Source organism: Python bivittatus, unplaced genomic scaffold (assembly GCF_059951505.1).
Source record: "Python bivittatus isolate LINGU-HERP-01145 unplaced genomic scaffold, Pbiv_v1 ctg000840_np1212, whole genome shotgun sequence".
Taxonomy (NCBI): domain Eukaryota; kingdom Metazoa; phylum Chordata; class Lepidosauria; order Squamata; family Pythonidae; genus Python; species Python bivittatus.
In genome coordinates, this window is record NW_028277113.1 from 10261080 (window position 1) to 10278122 (window position 17043).

General features: G+C 39.4%; 2 protein-coding genes across 2 annotated transcripts in view; one reads left to right on the forward strand and one right to left on the reverse strand.

Moving 5' to 3' along the window:
* Positions 1-2705, forward strand: part of PHLPP1 (PH domain and leucine rich repeat protein phosphatase 1) — a 162464-nt gene extending 159759 nt beyond the window's left edge. The window contains exon 17 of the mRNA XM_088130885.1: positions 398-2705. Coding sequence (XP_087987011.1) covers positions 398-1525 — 1128 coding nt within the window. The 3' untranslated portion in view covers positions 1526-2705. The remainder of the gene's footprint in view (positions 1-397) is intronic.
* Positions 2706-2808: 103 nt separating this feature from the next.
* LOC103058845 (MARVEL domain-containing protein 3-like) overlaps positions 2809-17043 on the reverse strand; it is a 31903-nt gene continuing 17668 nt past the window's right edge. The window contains exon 4 of the mRNA XM_007426670.3: positions 2809-12058. Within this exon, the coding sequence (XP_007426732.1) occupies positions 11367-12058 (692 nt within the window). The 3' untranslated portion in view covers positions 2809-11366. The remainder of the gene's footprint in view (positions 12059-17043) is intronic.

Sequence of the window (17043 nt, forward strand, 5' to 3'; positions counted from 1 at the left end):
TTGTTACTTTTCTGCTGCTATTAGTAATAGGAATTCAACATCATGTCTCAAAATGGCAGGAAAGGAGGATATGATAAGTGTTTCCTCCCCCATTTAACTATTTCCAGCAAAAATCACTTCCTCCTGCTAGATTGACATTTGTGTTCTGTTCTGAAGTCAACAGAGCCCCTCCCTGCCTTTTTTAAAATTACTGGATGGCCAAGAAATTGCAAGTTTTATCTCTCTCTCGGATGAGTTGTCGGGGCCAGAACGATGATCCAAACTAATTAGAGGTACCAGCGGTTTGGATTGATTCTTGAATCCGGCTCTCTACTTGAACCCTGATCCTCCCCTCCCCCAAGTAAGAGCTGATTATTGTTAACATTTAGCAGTTAACGTATTTTTTCCTTCATTCTAGGATGGCAAAGTGAACGGTGTAACAGACTCGACAAGGATTTTGGGATATACCTTCCTTCACCCAAGTGTTGTTCCACGCCCCCATGTGCAGTCCATTACTTTGACTCCTCAGGATGAATTCTTCATTCTGGGCAGCAAAGGCCTGTGGGACAGTCTCTCCATTGATGAAGCTGTGGAGGCTGTCAGGAATGTGCCTGATGCCCTGGGAGCTGCCAAGAAACTTTGCACGTTGGCTCAGAGTTATGGCTGCAATGATAGCCTCAGTGCTGTGGTGGTTCAACTCAATGTAACTGAGGATAGCTTCTGCTGCTGTGAGCTAAATGGGGTCCCTCCTCCCAGCCCGGGCAGCTTCCCCCAGTCTGTCAATGTAGTAATTAAAGATAAGCCTTCTGATGCTTTGGGGATGCCTTCGTCTAGCAGCGGCATGGCGTCTGAGATCAGCAGTGAGATCTCCACTTCTGAAATGAGCAGCGAGGTTGGATCGACAGCCTCTGATGAGCCACCTCAGGTAACCATGAATGAAAACAGCCCTGCTTACCCTAATGAACAGCGCTGTATGCTCCACCCAGTTTGCCTCTCCAACTCTTTCCAAAGACAGCTCTCCAGCGCCACATTTTCCAGCGCTTTTTCAGACAATGGCCTTGATAGTGATGATGAGGAACCAATCGAAGGGGTCTTCTCTAATGGCAGCAGAGTAGAAGTGGAAGTGGACATCCACTGTGGTCGGGCAAAGGAGAAGCAGTTACTGCTGCAGGCGCCTGTGGAGATCAGCGATGAAGGCATTGTCATCAGTGCAAATGAAGAAGAGACGTGCCTCCTTCGAAAGGCTGACACTTCTTCCACTGGCACCATCGGGCGCCGCCGAGGCAATGGTTCAGTGGCTCCTCAGGAGAGGAGCCACAATCTGATTGAAGTAGCCGCTGATGCACCACTCAGGAAAACGGGGGGCTATTTTGCCGCTCCAGCTCAGCCTGATCCAGATGATCAGTTCATCATCCCACCAGAGCTTGAGGAGGAGGTGAAGGAGATAATGAAGCAACATCACGAGCAACAACAACAGCAGCAGCAGCAGCAGCAACGTCAATATCAGATGGACCAGCTGCCAGATTATTATGACACACCACTATGACGCAGCTTTGTGAAACAAGCTAACAAGACATTAAGAGCTGGAAGCTCCTTAGGTTTGTATTACACTAATGGGGTGGGGAAGAAAGAAAGCTTTTGTTCTACTTTCTCTTCCAGATCCTTCCCTTTAACTGAAAAAGTGCAGCTGCTTCTTGTTCGTTAGCTGTAATGATCACCAACTCCCCCCCCCCCTTTTCTAGTGATGCTTCACTGGTTAGAAATTAATCTAGGTTAACTCTTCCCCTTCCTTAACATATCAGATGTGTAAAAAAAGTGGAGAAAAATTAAAATACAAAAGGTTTAATATATTGCAAAGAAAACTGATGACGTTGATGTAATATTTTTTAAAATTGTTCTTTTTTTTTTTTCCTTGTCTATTTGGAAAACAGGGCAGTATTGCCAGTGCTAAATGATTAAGTAATATTGTAATACTGTATTTCTTTGAGAGAAAAAAAAAGGCTTTTTTGGTCTTGAAAATGGATAGACATTTGTAGAATTATGGAGACTAACTCCTAGGAGTTGCTTTTACTCTTTCAGGTGACTTTAAGTCACTGAGATTCACTAATTTTCTCTGAGAGAACAGCTGATTGGGAAATTCCTGTAAATAACTCAGTGTTGTATAGTGAAGCTTCACATGTTTTGTAGACTTGGCAGGAGGGCACAGCCTAGTAAACTGACATTATACCCCCCACCTCTTTCCATTTACACCCCAGGAGCTTTCGCATGTGTGTCAAAGCTACCACTGATGCAACCACATCGGGAGGGTAGGAAAATCCTATCAATGTATTGCCCTCTCAGCGGGTGAGGTGATGAAATGTGTGGGGCCCTGGTGACCTCCTGTGTCTGTACCACCATATCCAGTCGCCATTTGATTTGGCTGGGCCCAAGTCAGTGGGGGGACTGTGTTCACGTGTGAAGTTGCCCACAAGTTATGGAATCTTCGGACGCTGATCCATATAAAGCTAGCAGGAGCAGCTATAACAAGCTGTGTAGAATTCAGTGGGTATTGGGCTAGAGACCCCTGTGTTAATTTTTTCAGTCTTTACCATTAACTTTTTTGGCACATTTTTGTGTGTTCCTCCCTGCTGCCACAACCAGCATGATTGTATAGAGTTCATTTACTGTAGATCATTTACATACCAAGAGTTATATTAAAGAAGAATGCACAAATGAACATGTCATAATTTTTGTTATAATAAATATAAAAATTTACAAATACTTGCAGCCTTCTGTTATGTCTATGCAAACACACATATGCATGTATATACTCTGCAGGCTTGATAGTGAAAAGTTCAGGTTCTCACATTTTTTATCACAATAGTTGCTGATAAACTACATTAACATTGCCCTGTCCTGCATATTAAAAAATTCCCATATTGGAATGAAGGAAAGATACTCTGTTTAATTTCAAGAGGATGAGTGAAGAAGGTAGTATGTTGCTATCAAGAAGAAATTGTGGAAATTGCTAGTTGCCAAAGCACTGTAGTGGTGAAAATACCAAAGTAGATGGTGGAAGAACTGTGTTCAAATCTGCACTGAGCAGTGAAGCTCACTTAATGATCTTGGGTCCGTTGGTAGCATTTAGCCGTTGCTAACATACACAAGTTCTAGTGGAGAGTGAATGGGTCAGGAGCCTTGAGCTTCTTGGGGGAAAAGCTGGATATAAACAAAGTAAGTTGTGGAATGAATGTTTAGTTGCATAGGAAGGATTGAATGAAAGTGTGGACTTTTTTTCAAATTTGTGCTCAACATCCAGTTTTACTTTGTCCCCAGCTTTACCACATGAGATATGCAAGACTTAATGGAACAAGCCTGGAACTTTGGAGTGGGTGGGAAGGGATCAAAACATTTTGTAAAAGACAGATACCAGTTTTCCATGGTGGGGAAGACGACTCTAGTTAATTGAGCTGAGTGGTCAATGGGAATAATGCACATAAGATCTGAAATAAACCCAATTATCAGGAAAAAAATTTTTTTTTAATTTTTTGAAGAATACTATTTTGGCTTGTTTCACAGTGGAGAATTCTTGAAAAGTCATTTTCCTGGTCCTGGAATTTTAATTTCATTCTTCATATATTCAGAAGTCCTAAATTGGAACCCCACACTAGAATTTCATGTCATTGTACCTTATTTGTCCCCAACCATTGTGATTTCTTTTCACCTTTGTTATTGCTATTAATATACAGAGGATAAGTAAAAAACAAAGAACAAAAACATAAAACCAAATAAAATCACAAAAAAATAGAAGAAATTATATAGAATGCATACATAATAGAGTATAATACATAGAACATGTGCATATGAAAATAACTTGGTTTGTAAACAATAACCACATAGATACTAGCCCATTTTCCTCCATATCAATATGAATGATTTCATAGGTGGAAAGTGATCATATCTCATCAAATGTTTTAAATCAAACAGGTATAGGTGGTCCTCATTTAACAACCACTTGTTCAGTGCCATTTGAACTTGCAACTGTGCTGAACAAGTGGTAGTTACAACCAGTCCTTGAAGTTATGGTTGTTGCAGTGCCCTTGTCATATGATAGCGATTTCCAACTTTCCCTGCCAGCTTCCCACTAGCAAAGTCAACAGGAAGCCGGCAGGAAGTCAGAAGTCACAATCACAAGGTCCTTGCTTAACGATGGTAACCGGGGACTGCCAGTACTGCTGTCACTAAGCGTTGTCACATGACATGCTTTACAACCCCACCACTTAGCAATGGAAATTTCAGTCCTAAATAACATCATTAAGCGAGGACTACCTATATTACAGAATCTTTCCATCATACATAAGTTCCTAATTTTAGTATATAGTTAAACTTCACATTTATTTTTTTAAACCTTATTTTTCTTCTAAGCACTATATTAATAAACAATTGAAACCAAAATATAACACCACTTCTGGGGGAAGTATGGCGAACTGAAGACAACTCTAAAAGCAGAGCTGATGACTGCAGCAAAGAGCAAAGAACTGCTGAGTAGATCGGTTCCTTGGAACCTCTCTGGACAAGGAAAGAATGGGAGATTGTCCATATGTACTCTGGATGGCCGCAGACAGCAGTTTTCCATGGGTTTGAGTAACAGCCATCTTGGTTGCAACCACAGCAGATTTTTAAAGCACATTTAAGTTTGCAAACCTCACTTTCTAATCACTTTCAGAAATTGCTCATTAACTATTAGTATTAGAGACCTTTGAAATGACAATTTGTAAATGCCAGGTAAGTCTGCCTTTAATCCTGATTGAAAGAAAACTTTATAAGCTTAAGAATTTAAACAATCTGAAATAAATAGCAAAAAGCTAAATAAGTTTTTGATCTTAGAAAGTTATAAATGGACTAAGGTCCAGAAAAAATTGGAAATATTGAAACTTTTACAGTAAGATTTTGGAATTAATTATAAAATACACACAGCTTCTCATGGGAAATAGATCCTGTTTTGGTTTTTACAAGACATAACACATAAATAATTTCATTATTTCAAAAACGACACTAGAGAGGACTAAAGATTTTAGATAGAGGAAAGAGATACAGGCCTGCAAGATGGTTATGACGATAAAAATTCTGGAGACTCTTGAAGAATGGAATCAGAAAATAGTAGCCATAATACCAACAATGTCAGTAATGATGTCTGCTGCTATGGATAGACTATGTCCAAAAGATGTTATTGAAGACATGTCAGTTGTAGAATAAATTTTATCTGACAAGGTAGAGATGGTATCAAAAGTGGATTTACAGCTGACAGGCCAAGATAATTATTTAGAAAAGGATGTTTCATTGGATATACAAAAGAAACTCGCTGCGGTTTTAAAATTTAAAAGGGAGATACAAATTACAAACCAAGAGTGACCTGGATAATTTTTTTCCTACTGGATTTACAAAAGAGGTTTGTTAAGCCCTGAAAGAATTCTCTGCGATGGGACAAAGAAGAAATGAAAAGAAATAACATTCTACAATAAAATTTGAATGAATTAAAGATTAAGACTGTTAGAAGTAAAGGGGAATATAAAGTTGGTTTATTTGATCAAGGTTAAAATATGTTGTTTCTTCTGACTACCCTTTTTGGACTTTCTGCTGACACCACGACTGAAAGATGATGCTGTATGAATTTGTTTATAGATAAGAGATGGGATATGTGATGGAGAGATAAAAGTTTGTAACTTTAGAGAGGACAAAGAGTTACTAAATTTGTTGTGATGAAGGTTGGAAGTCTCCAACGCATTGTTTTATTTTATTGCCCTATTTAGACCACTAGCCTATGCTGGACTAAGCAAGAATAAATTTTATCTGACAAGGTAGAGATGGTATCAAAAGTGGATTGACAACTGACATGGCTAAGGGAAGACAGGAACCAAGGTCTCCCCTCTCCTAGTCCAACACCATAATCATTACACCACATTGCAAGTACTTCTTTTGCATGACATAGGGTTTCTGAATAAAATATGGAAAGTTTTCTCTTGTTCCCTAGCAGATAATCCAGATTATTGGGGTGCCCATCTAATTTACTTTCATTTCAGTATATAAGTTACAAGCTCCTGCATGCAAAACATCTTTGAGTTCAGAAGTAAAGGCTTGTTATTTGACTGGTAGGCAGTTGACTTTCACTGCTTGATTTATGAAGCCTCCAGATGCACCCTTTGTATATGTAGTACCACTGCATTGATTCACCAAATTCAGAATCCAGAACGTTCTGCCTCTACATCCCCCCCAAATAAGCAAATCCCTTCAAAGATGGTCAGTGATAGGCAACCTCATCAAAAGGTGACATGACATTGCACCTTATGACTGTGTTGCTTAGTGACACAGTTCCCAGTCCCAATTACCATTGATAAGTGAGGACTACTTGTATACCCTAAAAAAGCAAAACTAGAATGCATTTGGTTGTGTGCCACATCTTTTTCTCCAAAAGCACGTAATTGTTAATGGTCAACACAGATTGCATTTCAAAGATTATTTTGTACCTAAATATTCATACAAGTCAATCCTATGATTTTAGAGATGTTGAATTGTCCTTGCTGTCCGTAAAGTCTTTTCCCTTCTCTGCCTCCTTCTCAGACCCAATATATCTGAGAAGGGATCTGTGGCACAAAAAGATTAAGATATTCTGTTTAAGAATAGCAGCACTCAGGATCACACGACCAGGAGAAAGGGGACTTGGAATGGAGGAGAGCTACTGCCACTTCCTGTACACAAATATACTGGGGGATTTTCTTTCTCAAGTTTTTCTCAGCAGCCCCTGATCAGCTCTGGCCCATTTTCAATCTCTTTCTTTCACTGGCTTTGCCTTCATCACCAGAGCTGGAAAACATTTTTTTGAAGAGGTGTCCTTCTGATGGACAGATAGAGGTCAAGCCCGCTTATATAATTTCATTCTAGCATTCTGTTGGGTTGGATAGAATACAAAGGAAGGAAGGGAAGTGAGGAGAGAAGGGAAGGGAAGAGGCAAGGGAAAAGTGAAAAGGAAGATGAAAAGAAAAAAGATGTCGAAGACTGAGAAAAGAGAGATAACTTAAAGAGCAGGGGACAGAGGACAACATAGAGTGAAATCTATGTAGGACTTAAAGGACTATGCTTCAATAATGCCAAGAAGGGAAGAAGAAGAAATTTTAAAAGGTTGTAGAAGTACTGAGATTTTCTAGGGAATTTTAATCCAATCATGTTACATGCTGCATGGAAACTATTCACCCACAGAAAAGCAAGAATTAAGCCTATGTTCGTTTTTTTCCCTCTTTTTTTGCCATGACAATGTGCTAAACAGAACCAGTTTAATCTAGGAATGATTCACTGCAGATCTGCTTTTTTGTGTGTGACAAGGGAACAGGAATATCAAATGCTTCACAGGACTCTATAGCTTGTGGTCCTGTAATAGCAAGTAGGGTTTTATTTTAGATTGACAATATCTCTACCCAAACTGATAGATGACCTCCCCTGGGGCTTCATATGGATGATGAAGAGATTTGGGAAGGACCAAGCCCTGAACCATTCCACTGTAGCTCCCTTTCCCTAACAAGCGTTCCAACTGGCCACCCAGGAAGGTTGGGACTTTTATAAAACAGTGTCCACAACACTTGGAGGCAGCTCAAAAGGACACTGATGGTTTCAAATGCTTTTGAGGAAGAAAGCAGGACAATGAGGGGATCACTCCCACTGTGTAAGTCCTGCCACAAGTCATTCACTACAAGTGGCCAGTGTGTGCTCCCTCCTGTGCTAAGGACTGATCCCAGAGTGGACAGGAATCCATTTCTATCAAGAGCGGTCTGTAATCACCTCCCCAGTACCTTCTTGAGAATCTTCTCCCATAAAGGAAAGGTCGGAAAAAGGTAGATTGCTGCCTCTTAGTAGGTATCACTCCCTCTCTCAGAGTCACATTTTTAGGCAATATTCTCATTTGGGTTATCAAGACATATGTCTAAAGTGTTTAGTATCCTTATTCAGTCTAAATTTCAAATACATCCATTTCAGCTTGTATTTTATTCAGTTTGTTGATTTTCATACATATTGAACGTCAACTGTGTTTCTATAGCTGTGAGATATAGCAACTTGTACACAAAATACTACATAATTTTGGGATCAGAGTTTTAATAAATTCCCTAGCATCAGAATTTCTGTCTTCACCTTTTTTTTTTACTAGTTTAATAATGCTTGTCCTCATTTATAGTACATTAGTAGTGCCTTATTTACATGGCTCCTTATGCAAATGTATTTATGAGAAAAATATAAACTTGAATAGGCCATCCGGAAAGAGCCTACTAGCATCTGTTTAATATGCTGATGGCAGTATCAATAGTTTGAGGGAAAAGGAATCTAGAACACTTTAAATAAAAGAGCTAAAAATCTTTTGAACTCACAATTTGTTTGCCTCCATCAATAGAAATTCATATAACCCTTTCCTTGGTCTTTGTTTTTTTTAAACAAGTCCACTATGTCCTCAAATCACTAGACAATAAATCATATACTGGGCAAAACGTTTTGTATCTGAAATGCTTTGATACAGGCCAGTTGAAGTTTAAGCAGCTGTTGCAACCATATAAGTAGCATTCTGAGCTGAAAATGGGGCAATTCCAGTTCAGAGTACTCATTCTGAATTCAAAATGGGACTGTTTCAAGCTCAAACACCTCCTGTATGAGGGGGCCAATGTTGGAACAGTTCCATTAATGTTGGAGCCTGAAACTTTTCAAGTTGAAATGTTTTGCACAGTAATAAACCCTGCCATGCCAAACATGAAGTACGATCATTCTGTTGAACTGTAACGTCCCCAGTTGGAAGTGGAATGGATGGTCAAGTGCAATGAGATCTTCAAAATAGTAGTTCAGCAACATATGAAGAGTCTTGGGTGCTGACACTTGATAGAGCTTGTCTCTCAAATACAAGCAAGTAGTTTCTATTGCAGTCACTTTTTTTTTTAACTGACTTTGAGTCAGACTTGACTTCTGGCAATTGCCTAAACAACTCCTGTAGTTTTCTTGGCAAGATTTTCAGAAGTGATTTGCCATTGCCTTCTTTCTAGGGCTGAGGAGGAGTGGCTGGCCCAAGGTCACCCAGGTGGCTTCGTGACTAAGGTGGAACTAAAACTCAGTTCTCCCAGCTTCTAGCCTGGTGCTTTAGCCAATACAGCAAACTGGTTCTCACTGTGATCATTAATACTAAAATAATAAAATATAGCATATTCTAACAGATAAATATTAACATGGAGATAACTGATAGTAAGATGAACTGCCACCCACATTACATTGAACTTAGTGCTTTATATTCGCTTTATGGTAGTTTAGTTTGCTGTTAATTGTGATTGAATCATGCATGCTATTCATAAGAATTTTGCTATGACAAGCTTTGTTTTACGGTCTTTGACAGTCAGTGGTCTGTGTAGAACTCATCTAGCTGCCTGGGAAACAGCTAGGGAAGAGAAGCTAGAGAACATTACAGAAGGCTCTCTAGAAGCCACAGTACAGCAGCATGTGACCCAAAGTCTCAAAAGCTTCCACAAAATGAGGGCAGGTTCTTTTTGCGCACATGATTTTTCTGAATCTGTCCTTGAGAACTGCTGATGGCACAGTATAAAACTGTATTATTAGCCTAAAAGCCCTGCAGCAATGCAAACCTGTAAAGCTCCACATCTGTAGAAATTCTGATAAATTTGATTTGGGATTCCACATCCAGAATCTTTTGTTCAGTGAGCATTAATATGGGCATCTCACTTCATTATAGACCGAAACACAAAACTGAACAATTTGAAGCATGCCCTTTACTCAATGCTATGTCACTTGGTACTCCAGAGCCAGGCTTGCAAAGCACATAATTTTGGTTCTGTCAAATGTGATGTAGTGCATGATCCTTACCGAAGTGGGCAAAGCTTTTGTTGTGCTCCTTAGATCTACAAGAGTCTCTGATATATAGCAGTAAGCTACAATGTTGCTGTAGGTTTCTGGGGTACTTGGAGATAAAAGCAGTGGGCAATGGCGCTTCCTCCATTCTTGGTTGGAACTGCTTCTGAAAGATGTCCTGCTGCATTACACCTTAACCTCAGACAGGCATCATCATTGCTGACTGGGGAATTCTGGGAGTTGAAGTCCACACATCTTCAAGTTGCCAAGGTTGAGAAACACTGCCGTGGATACTGAATCAAAGCCCTCTTTAAGCTCTATGAAGGCAGCATACAAAGCTGCTTTAGGCAACAGAGTGGTAATGTATGAAGCCCTGGCCCAGAATGGACTATAAACGGTCTCATCTTTCCTGCCTTTCTTGGAAGTCAGGTAATTATGGCTAAACCCCAGTCTTTGGGTATACAAGCTGATCTATCAATTTAAGCAAGCAATGAGGCCAAGTCCAGTGGCCCCAGACAGAATGACCTTGAATTAATTTGGGATGAAATTTCTTCCTGGGGGCTTTCAGTCACCTGATACTGTTGCAGAGAGGAGTTTTCATGCACCACTGAACATATGGAGAGAGAACGTCCTCCCCATGTTGAGTTCTCCAGGTTTTCAGATATTCCCCAGAATGGAACTAAAGGCCAAACACTGTAAGTTTTCTCAACCTATTACTTTCAACTTGACAATCCTCTTAACAATAATGTACTCTCCCCCACTCCCCAATACGTTTCTATCATCTCCTAAGTGTAGGTGGGCTATTGGAATCTTGCCAAAGCAATCAGCAGATCACCTGTTGAAGCATTCTACCAGCACAAAATCTGTGTCAATTACTAGTGAGAACTGCACTTAAACCATTAACAAGCCTGGATTACAGCTGGTGATTTGTCTTAGAAAGGCACTTTAAGAACACAAAGACAGGCAAGATGTACTATATCAGTATAATTTATATGATAGAGAACTATTGCCCAGATTTCCTATTCAGTCAGGTACTGACAAAGAAGAAATTTCTGAATATAATAAAGTTGATGGATTAACACTATTAGGTCTCAGTCTGGAGCTAGTAATTGATTTCTGTGTCATTTACAAGTATAATCAATACATAATTAAAATAACTGATCTTCAGCGTATTTCACTCTTTACAATATTGCATCTCAACATTCACTAGCTGTCTCACTATCTATGAAGGTAAAGACCCCTTCAAGTCAACCCAAAGTCTTAGTAATTTCATGGAGATGTCCATGTGGGATTTTTAGGCAATGATACAGAAGAGCTGTTACTGAAAAAGCATACCTACAGGGCAAAAAAACCTGGAAATACTTTCTGCAATTCCTTCCCTTTTTCCATAAAGGTATTTTATTACTCTAGCTGACAAGAGTAATTTTAAAATACATCTTTGATCTTGTATTTCACAACTATCTTCTGTGTGCAAAAAACTCCTCCTTTTTTTAGCCTTGCTTCTTTGAGATACCAAACATAGATTACACAAGTGTGGCGAAAGTCCTTGGAGCATGTGTGTTTTCTGGGCTCTTCTGGTGCTTCAGATGGTTTTCTTCCTTGTAGGTTCTCTCAAGATTATAGCAATGGTTGTCCTGCTGTTTCTGAAACATCCGGACATCCCGAATGGTGAGAATGCAGACCACAAAGCTTCCAAAATACAGGCAAGCAGCCACTAGGCCAAAAAGAGCCACAGATGCATCCCCGCCTTGCACGTTGCAATTCACTGAGGTATAACCTCGCCTTGCGTACAGTCTTTCTCTCCTTAGGCACACATCTGTGGAGTTGACTTGAATGACAAAGTGGAGATAGAGGCCAACAGCCGCTATATAACCAAGGCAGGCAAGGATGTCAAAGAGGCACTCAGCGGCAAGCAGTCTGAGGGAAAGGCGATGGATCGGCTTTCCTCCACCCACAAGAAAAAGGAGCGTGAGGCACATTATCGTCAGACTGAAGGCTACCCCTCCATACACGCAAGGGGCTCTCATCTGGCTGTACTGCATGTCCAGCTCTGTTACTTCTTGGAGTTCAGTCCCTTCAAATGGACTATACAGTGAGTTGATGTTGAAAGAGCCTAGGCCTCCCAGAGTACCGAAAGCAGAGATACCTGCCTGGCTTGCTCCTATGCAGATCAGCACCAAAATGTTGACAGTGACTTCGACAAACTGTAAGACACCTGCAGGAAGAAAAGAAGGAAGGATATGGGGAATGACTGCCACCGTAAATCCACTGGACGCAGCTATCTTTAATTCTGTAAAAATGCATCTGGAAATTAATGCAATAACATGGTATAATTGTGCAGTTTATTACTGCTACATCTTTACACAAGTACACAATGCTTCTGCAGAACTGCTACCTGTTAAGCTAGGTGCTTATACCCACTAGCATTTCCTATAACAGAAAGACTGAGTAACTGCTCCTGGTAACTACTGCTGGAGACTGAAAATGGAAGGATGATATATTTGGGTACTGCCCCTTATTTTCAACAGAACTGCTGTAAATAAAAGCTGGGATGTCCACATGATAGTTCTAGCCTTGTCCTGGATAGGTTCATCTATCAATTTAGATTAATCTGTTTTCATGGTGTCCACCCACAGATACAACCTGCACTTTAGCTTATAAATGGAACAATTTTACCATGTAATGGAATCTTTTGGCCTTAACTGGACTGAATTCACATGTTTTACTTTTTTTCCAATCAAAGCGACTTGTAGATGAACTACAATGGAAAATCTTTACAACAGAAGACAGTTTTCTGCTGTTGCTACAATTCAAAGGACAAATTCTTGACAACTTAATTGATCATGTGATGGCTCCATTCTCTCAGAACAACATGGCCACTGACAGTTTCACTGTCAAGTGATTCAATGTAAAATGTTTATTTTCCCAAAGCTCCAAAGATTTAAAGATTTATATGTAACATACAAACACATAAAAAGATGGGGAAAATACCAATATATAAGACAGAAAAAGTACTGCAAAGGGAGAAATAAATCACAGTTGAACAATAAAATAATGAAAAAGCAACACAAAGATAGTGAGATTACCAACTCAGCAAGGAAAAGTATGCAGATTCTTTATAATATACAGTTCAGAGTGGTCCTGCAAAGGGAGAAATACTAAATAAATTACATCTGAAGAAGACTGCCTTACCATTGATAAAAGGGGAAGTGGGGATCAATGGGAAAGCTGGCAGGAAGTCACAGTCATGTGAGGTTCTCACTTAATGATCCACATGGTCCTTGGTTAACAACAGCAACCAGGACTGCCATCGCTAAGAGGTGCAGTCACGTGATGTTGCGCTTTATGACCACATCGCTTAGTGACAGCAATTCCGGTCCCAGTTGCCATCATAAGCCAAGGACTACCTGTAATGTTATTTTAGAAAACTAAGACTGCAATTGTTCATGGTTTGATTGACCACCAGAGCAAGTGTTCTGACCTTAGAGGAGGACATTTAATGTCAGATGATTTCCCCATCCTAATCAGCTTCCAGAGTCAGCTATTCCTGACATCAGACATTCTGGCACCACGAACAGGGGAAAGAAGTGTGCAAATGGGAGGTAAAGACATATTTTGGGAAGGGCTGTGAATCAAAAGCCCTCTCATATCGCCACACGCTGCTTCCTGGGAAGGCTTACACAAGCCCTAGAACTGATGTAAACTGTACTTTCTGTTCTTCCCCTCCTCTCCTTGTTTGCAAAGAAAAACAAACCCCTGGAGAGGAGGAAGAGAAAGATTTTTCTCCACCCTCACCTGTGCCCTGCAGGGTGTGAATTGTTTGGAACGGTACTTCTTTATATTCAGATATGCAGGAAGTCTTCACTTCTCAGTAATTAGAAATTTATATTACCCATTTTCTGTTGGAGATTAACTGCATCTTATGATCAAAGAGCATGCATTGCAATATCACATGTGACAGCACAGTTTTCCATATTGTAGCCACATCACATTCAGCTCCTATAACGAGGTACAATACAACTTAGCCATTTCATAATTCTATTTTTTACTAGATCAATTGCTGTTAACAGACCTAATTTCTACAGAAAACGTGCCATCTTTTTCAGTTAGCTTGATGCAACAGGGATAGCAACAATATTGTAAATATTACAAATCCACTAATACATGGGTGTACAAATTACATTCCTGGGGTCTCAAAGCACCTCCAGAAATCAATGCCAAATTTGAATTTGTAATGCAACAGTAAGGGAACTTATTAAATATACAGAGAGTGATCATATTAATATAATTTGAATTTAATCGCATTCAGTTTTTTTCTCTTGCCCCTCTCACTCTTTGTAATGCCACTCCTGGCTCACCACTTAAAGACAGAGTGAGGTTCTTAGCCCAAAACAGATTGTGGAGTAAAACAACAGCAACAAGGTTAAAGAGGACATGAGCAAAGAGCTCTTAACTAATACTCTCAAAGTTGGAAAAAAAAGTGACTAAGTATTTTAGTTTGTGCAACTTGAACAAGTTAGGTGAATCTAAGCAAAATGAGCAACAAGCCTGCAGGGTGAAAAAGGAGAAAAATAAACCTGAATAATCATGCTGCAAATTTGTCATCCAGTCATGCCTAAGACGAAGTGTAAACTGAAAGCTGTAATAGCTGCAGAGCTGTTAACAGCCGCAGATCTGAAAACTCTTGTGCAAACTTAGTTTAATTTAAGTGTACTTGAGTCCTTTCCTAGAACAATACATGGAGTCATGCTTAAGAGTTAACTACTGGGGCAGATTAAGCTAAATCAAATGTCCAGCCAACTGTTCTTCACATTGTCATACCTCAATCAAAACCAAGAGCTTGATTTCTGAATGATTTCTTGATTTCCCCCAGTAAGGAAAGCTTGCTAAACTAGTCTTAGATTTTATTAGCAGCTGTTAAACAAGGGCAAGCAGTAATTTGCTTCTTTTGTTCAATAATCTTCTAGATCTGCTAGTTTTTGAAAACTTTTTAACTTCAACAGCTGGATTGATACTTATTTTTTTAAAGTAAAGAAACTGTTTTTTAAAACAATTATGTTCCATTCCAAGACACTTCGTCTTTTTATACTATCCTTGTATTGATTTCTCCCCCCACCCACCCATATCTCCAGTATTTGATTGTACATTTCCAAAACTGCTGGTGCAACATATTTTATCAAATCGGAATTTTATTCAAGCATAGCAACAGGGATGTATGTTCAGCCTGCTGCCACTGTTTATAAAATGCTACTTTATGATGATTTCATATGTTTGTCAGAGCAAAGAAAACCAACTTTTGGAGAGATCATTAGAAGTGCCATAGTGCAGGGAGGATATAATAGTCTTAAATTCCAGTTTTCAAATCCTTGTTTAACCCCCTTTGCCTGATAATCCTTGCAAACGTCTACAACTCAGTAAGTTGCAGCTGATCACCAAACAGGAACAACAAATACACAAACCATATTCAGGTAATATATGCAAACAGTCTAATCTGCACGCGCACACACACACACACAGAGAAATACATACATATACACACACACAAGTGAAAGAAAAAGTTCAGTTGCAACAATAGCCACATGAAATCAGGCCAAAGACTCGGGATCAAAAATTCCAAGAGATAAATACAAACATGCCGACATCAGCAGATATCATGATCAGAAGTAAAGAAATAAAGAAATTGCTCAATTTCTTGGAAAGTTATCCCCATCTCAGAAAAATGAACTCTTACCCATATGACATCATTGGCCTATCCTATTATACCTCCAGGCCAAGAAAAATATTTTAGAGCTTAGTTCCTGGCTGCAAAAAAAGTTGCCACCTGTGAGCTACGGGGCAGGAAGAACAGCAGGTCAATATGACTATCTTGTGCTACAAATGAAAGGAAAGAGTTTGCTATCTACTACCCAGTTCAGGATCCCACCCCAGCTTCTTTGCCTTCTGCTGCTTGCCATCCTCTTGCTTGCTCTCTCCTTGAGTAAGCATTCTTTCAAAATGCCCAATTCCTTCACTGGGTAACACAACACACTAACAGTCATTAGCAACCCTTGCTGTCTGAATCATGGAGAAATTGCCAGTCTCTCCTTGTGTACAGAGGTAGAGACACACAGTGACAACTAGGCTAAATAGAACTTAAATCCTACTTTTTTTAGTTAATTGGAAGCCAGGAAATCTCCAACTTTTTCTAAACGATTACATTTATTTTAATGGGAATTACATCAAATTAGATGGAACTGGATCTACTTCTATGTAAGCCATATTCTTTCATATGATCCCTCCAAGCGAGTTAAAATGTTGAAAACTGCAAAACCCAATGCCAGCTTCCCTAATGAAGCCAATCAAAGACTTCAGCTCTGCTAAGAATTCCAGTGCTAAGAAAGTTCAAGTAAGGACTCAACATGACAATAGCAGCAATATTTATCCCCCACAGTGATTTTTATTAGCATCAAAACACATCCCCAGTTCAAAGAGCATCATCAATGATTCATGTGTGTTCAACTGCTTGCTGAAGAAAGGGATGTTGAGAATTTAAAAAGAAACCTCTAGGGCAGTGTTTCTCAAACTTTCTGCAATCATGGACTACCAAATAAATTTTCAGAAAATGTGGGAGCCAATTAAACAATCACCCCCTCCCTTTTAAGAAATGGGGATTCATGCATTTTTGTAAGATTATTACAGTTGCATTTGTGTATACCTTCTATCCTTTCCACTTTTAAAGGCCTTTTCAGATTACATTTTGCACCAAAAAATGAATTCAAATTAAGTATTTTAAATCACTTGACATGTCATAACATAATATGTTATAACATATTATAACAACTCTTAGCACAAATTTACTGGTCAAAAATGTTCTTCAATAGAAATCTCTCCTTTCAGTAGGACTAGAGGTATGAGTGGTGACCTCCCACTAACGAAATCCCATTTTTACATATTCTTTGTTGGATCTTCTAGTCATACTTTTATTTTTGGGTTCTACTTAGCACATAACATGTAGACGAACAGTAAGTAACTACACCTAAGACCTGTTTACCTGTTCACTATTGTTAGTTTTCTGAGTTTTAGTATTCTTGTTGCTATTACTACTTGTATATTTAAAAAAAAAAAAGGTTTTTAGCCACTGATCCATTTTCACACTCTGGTGGGGAGACAGGGGCTGAGGCAGGAACAGACTCTGGAGCAGCCAGCTGACTACCGATGAAC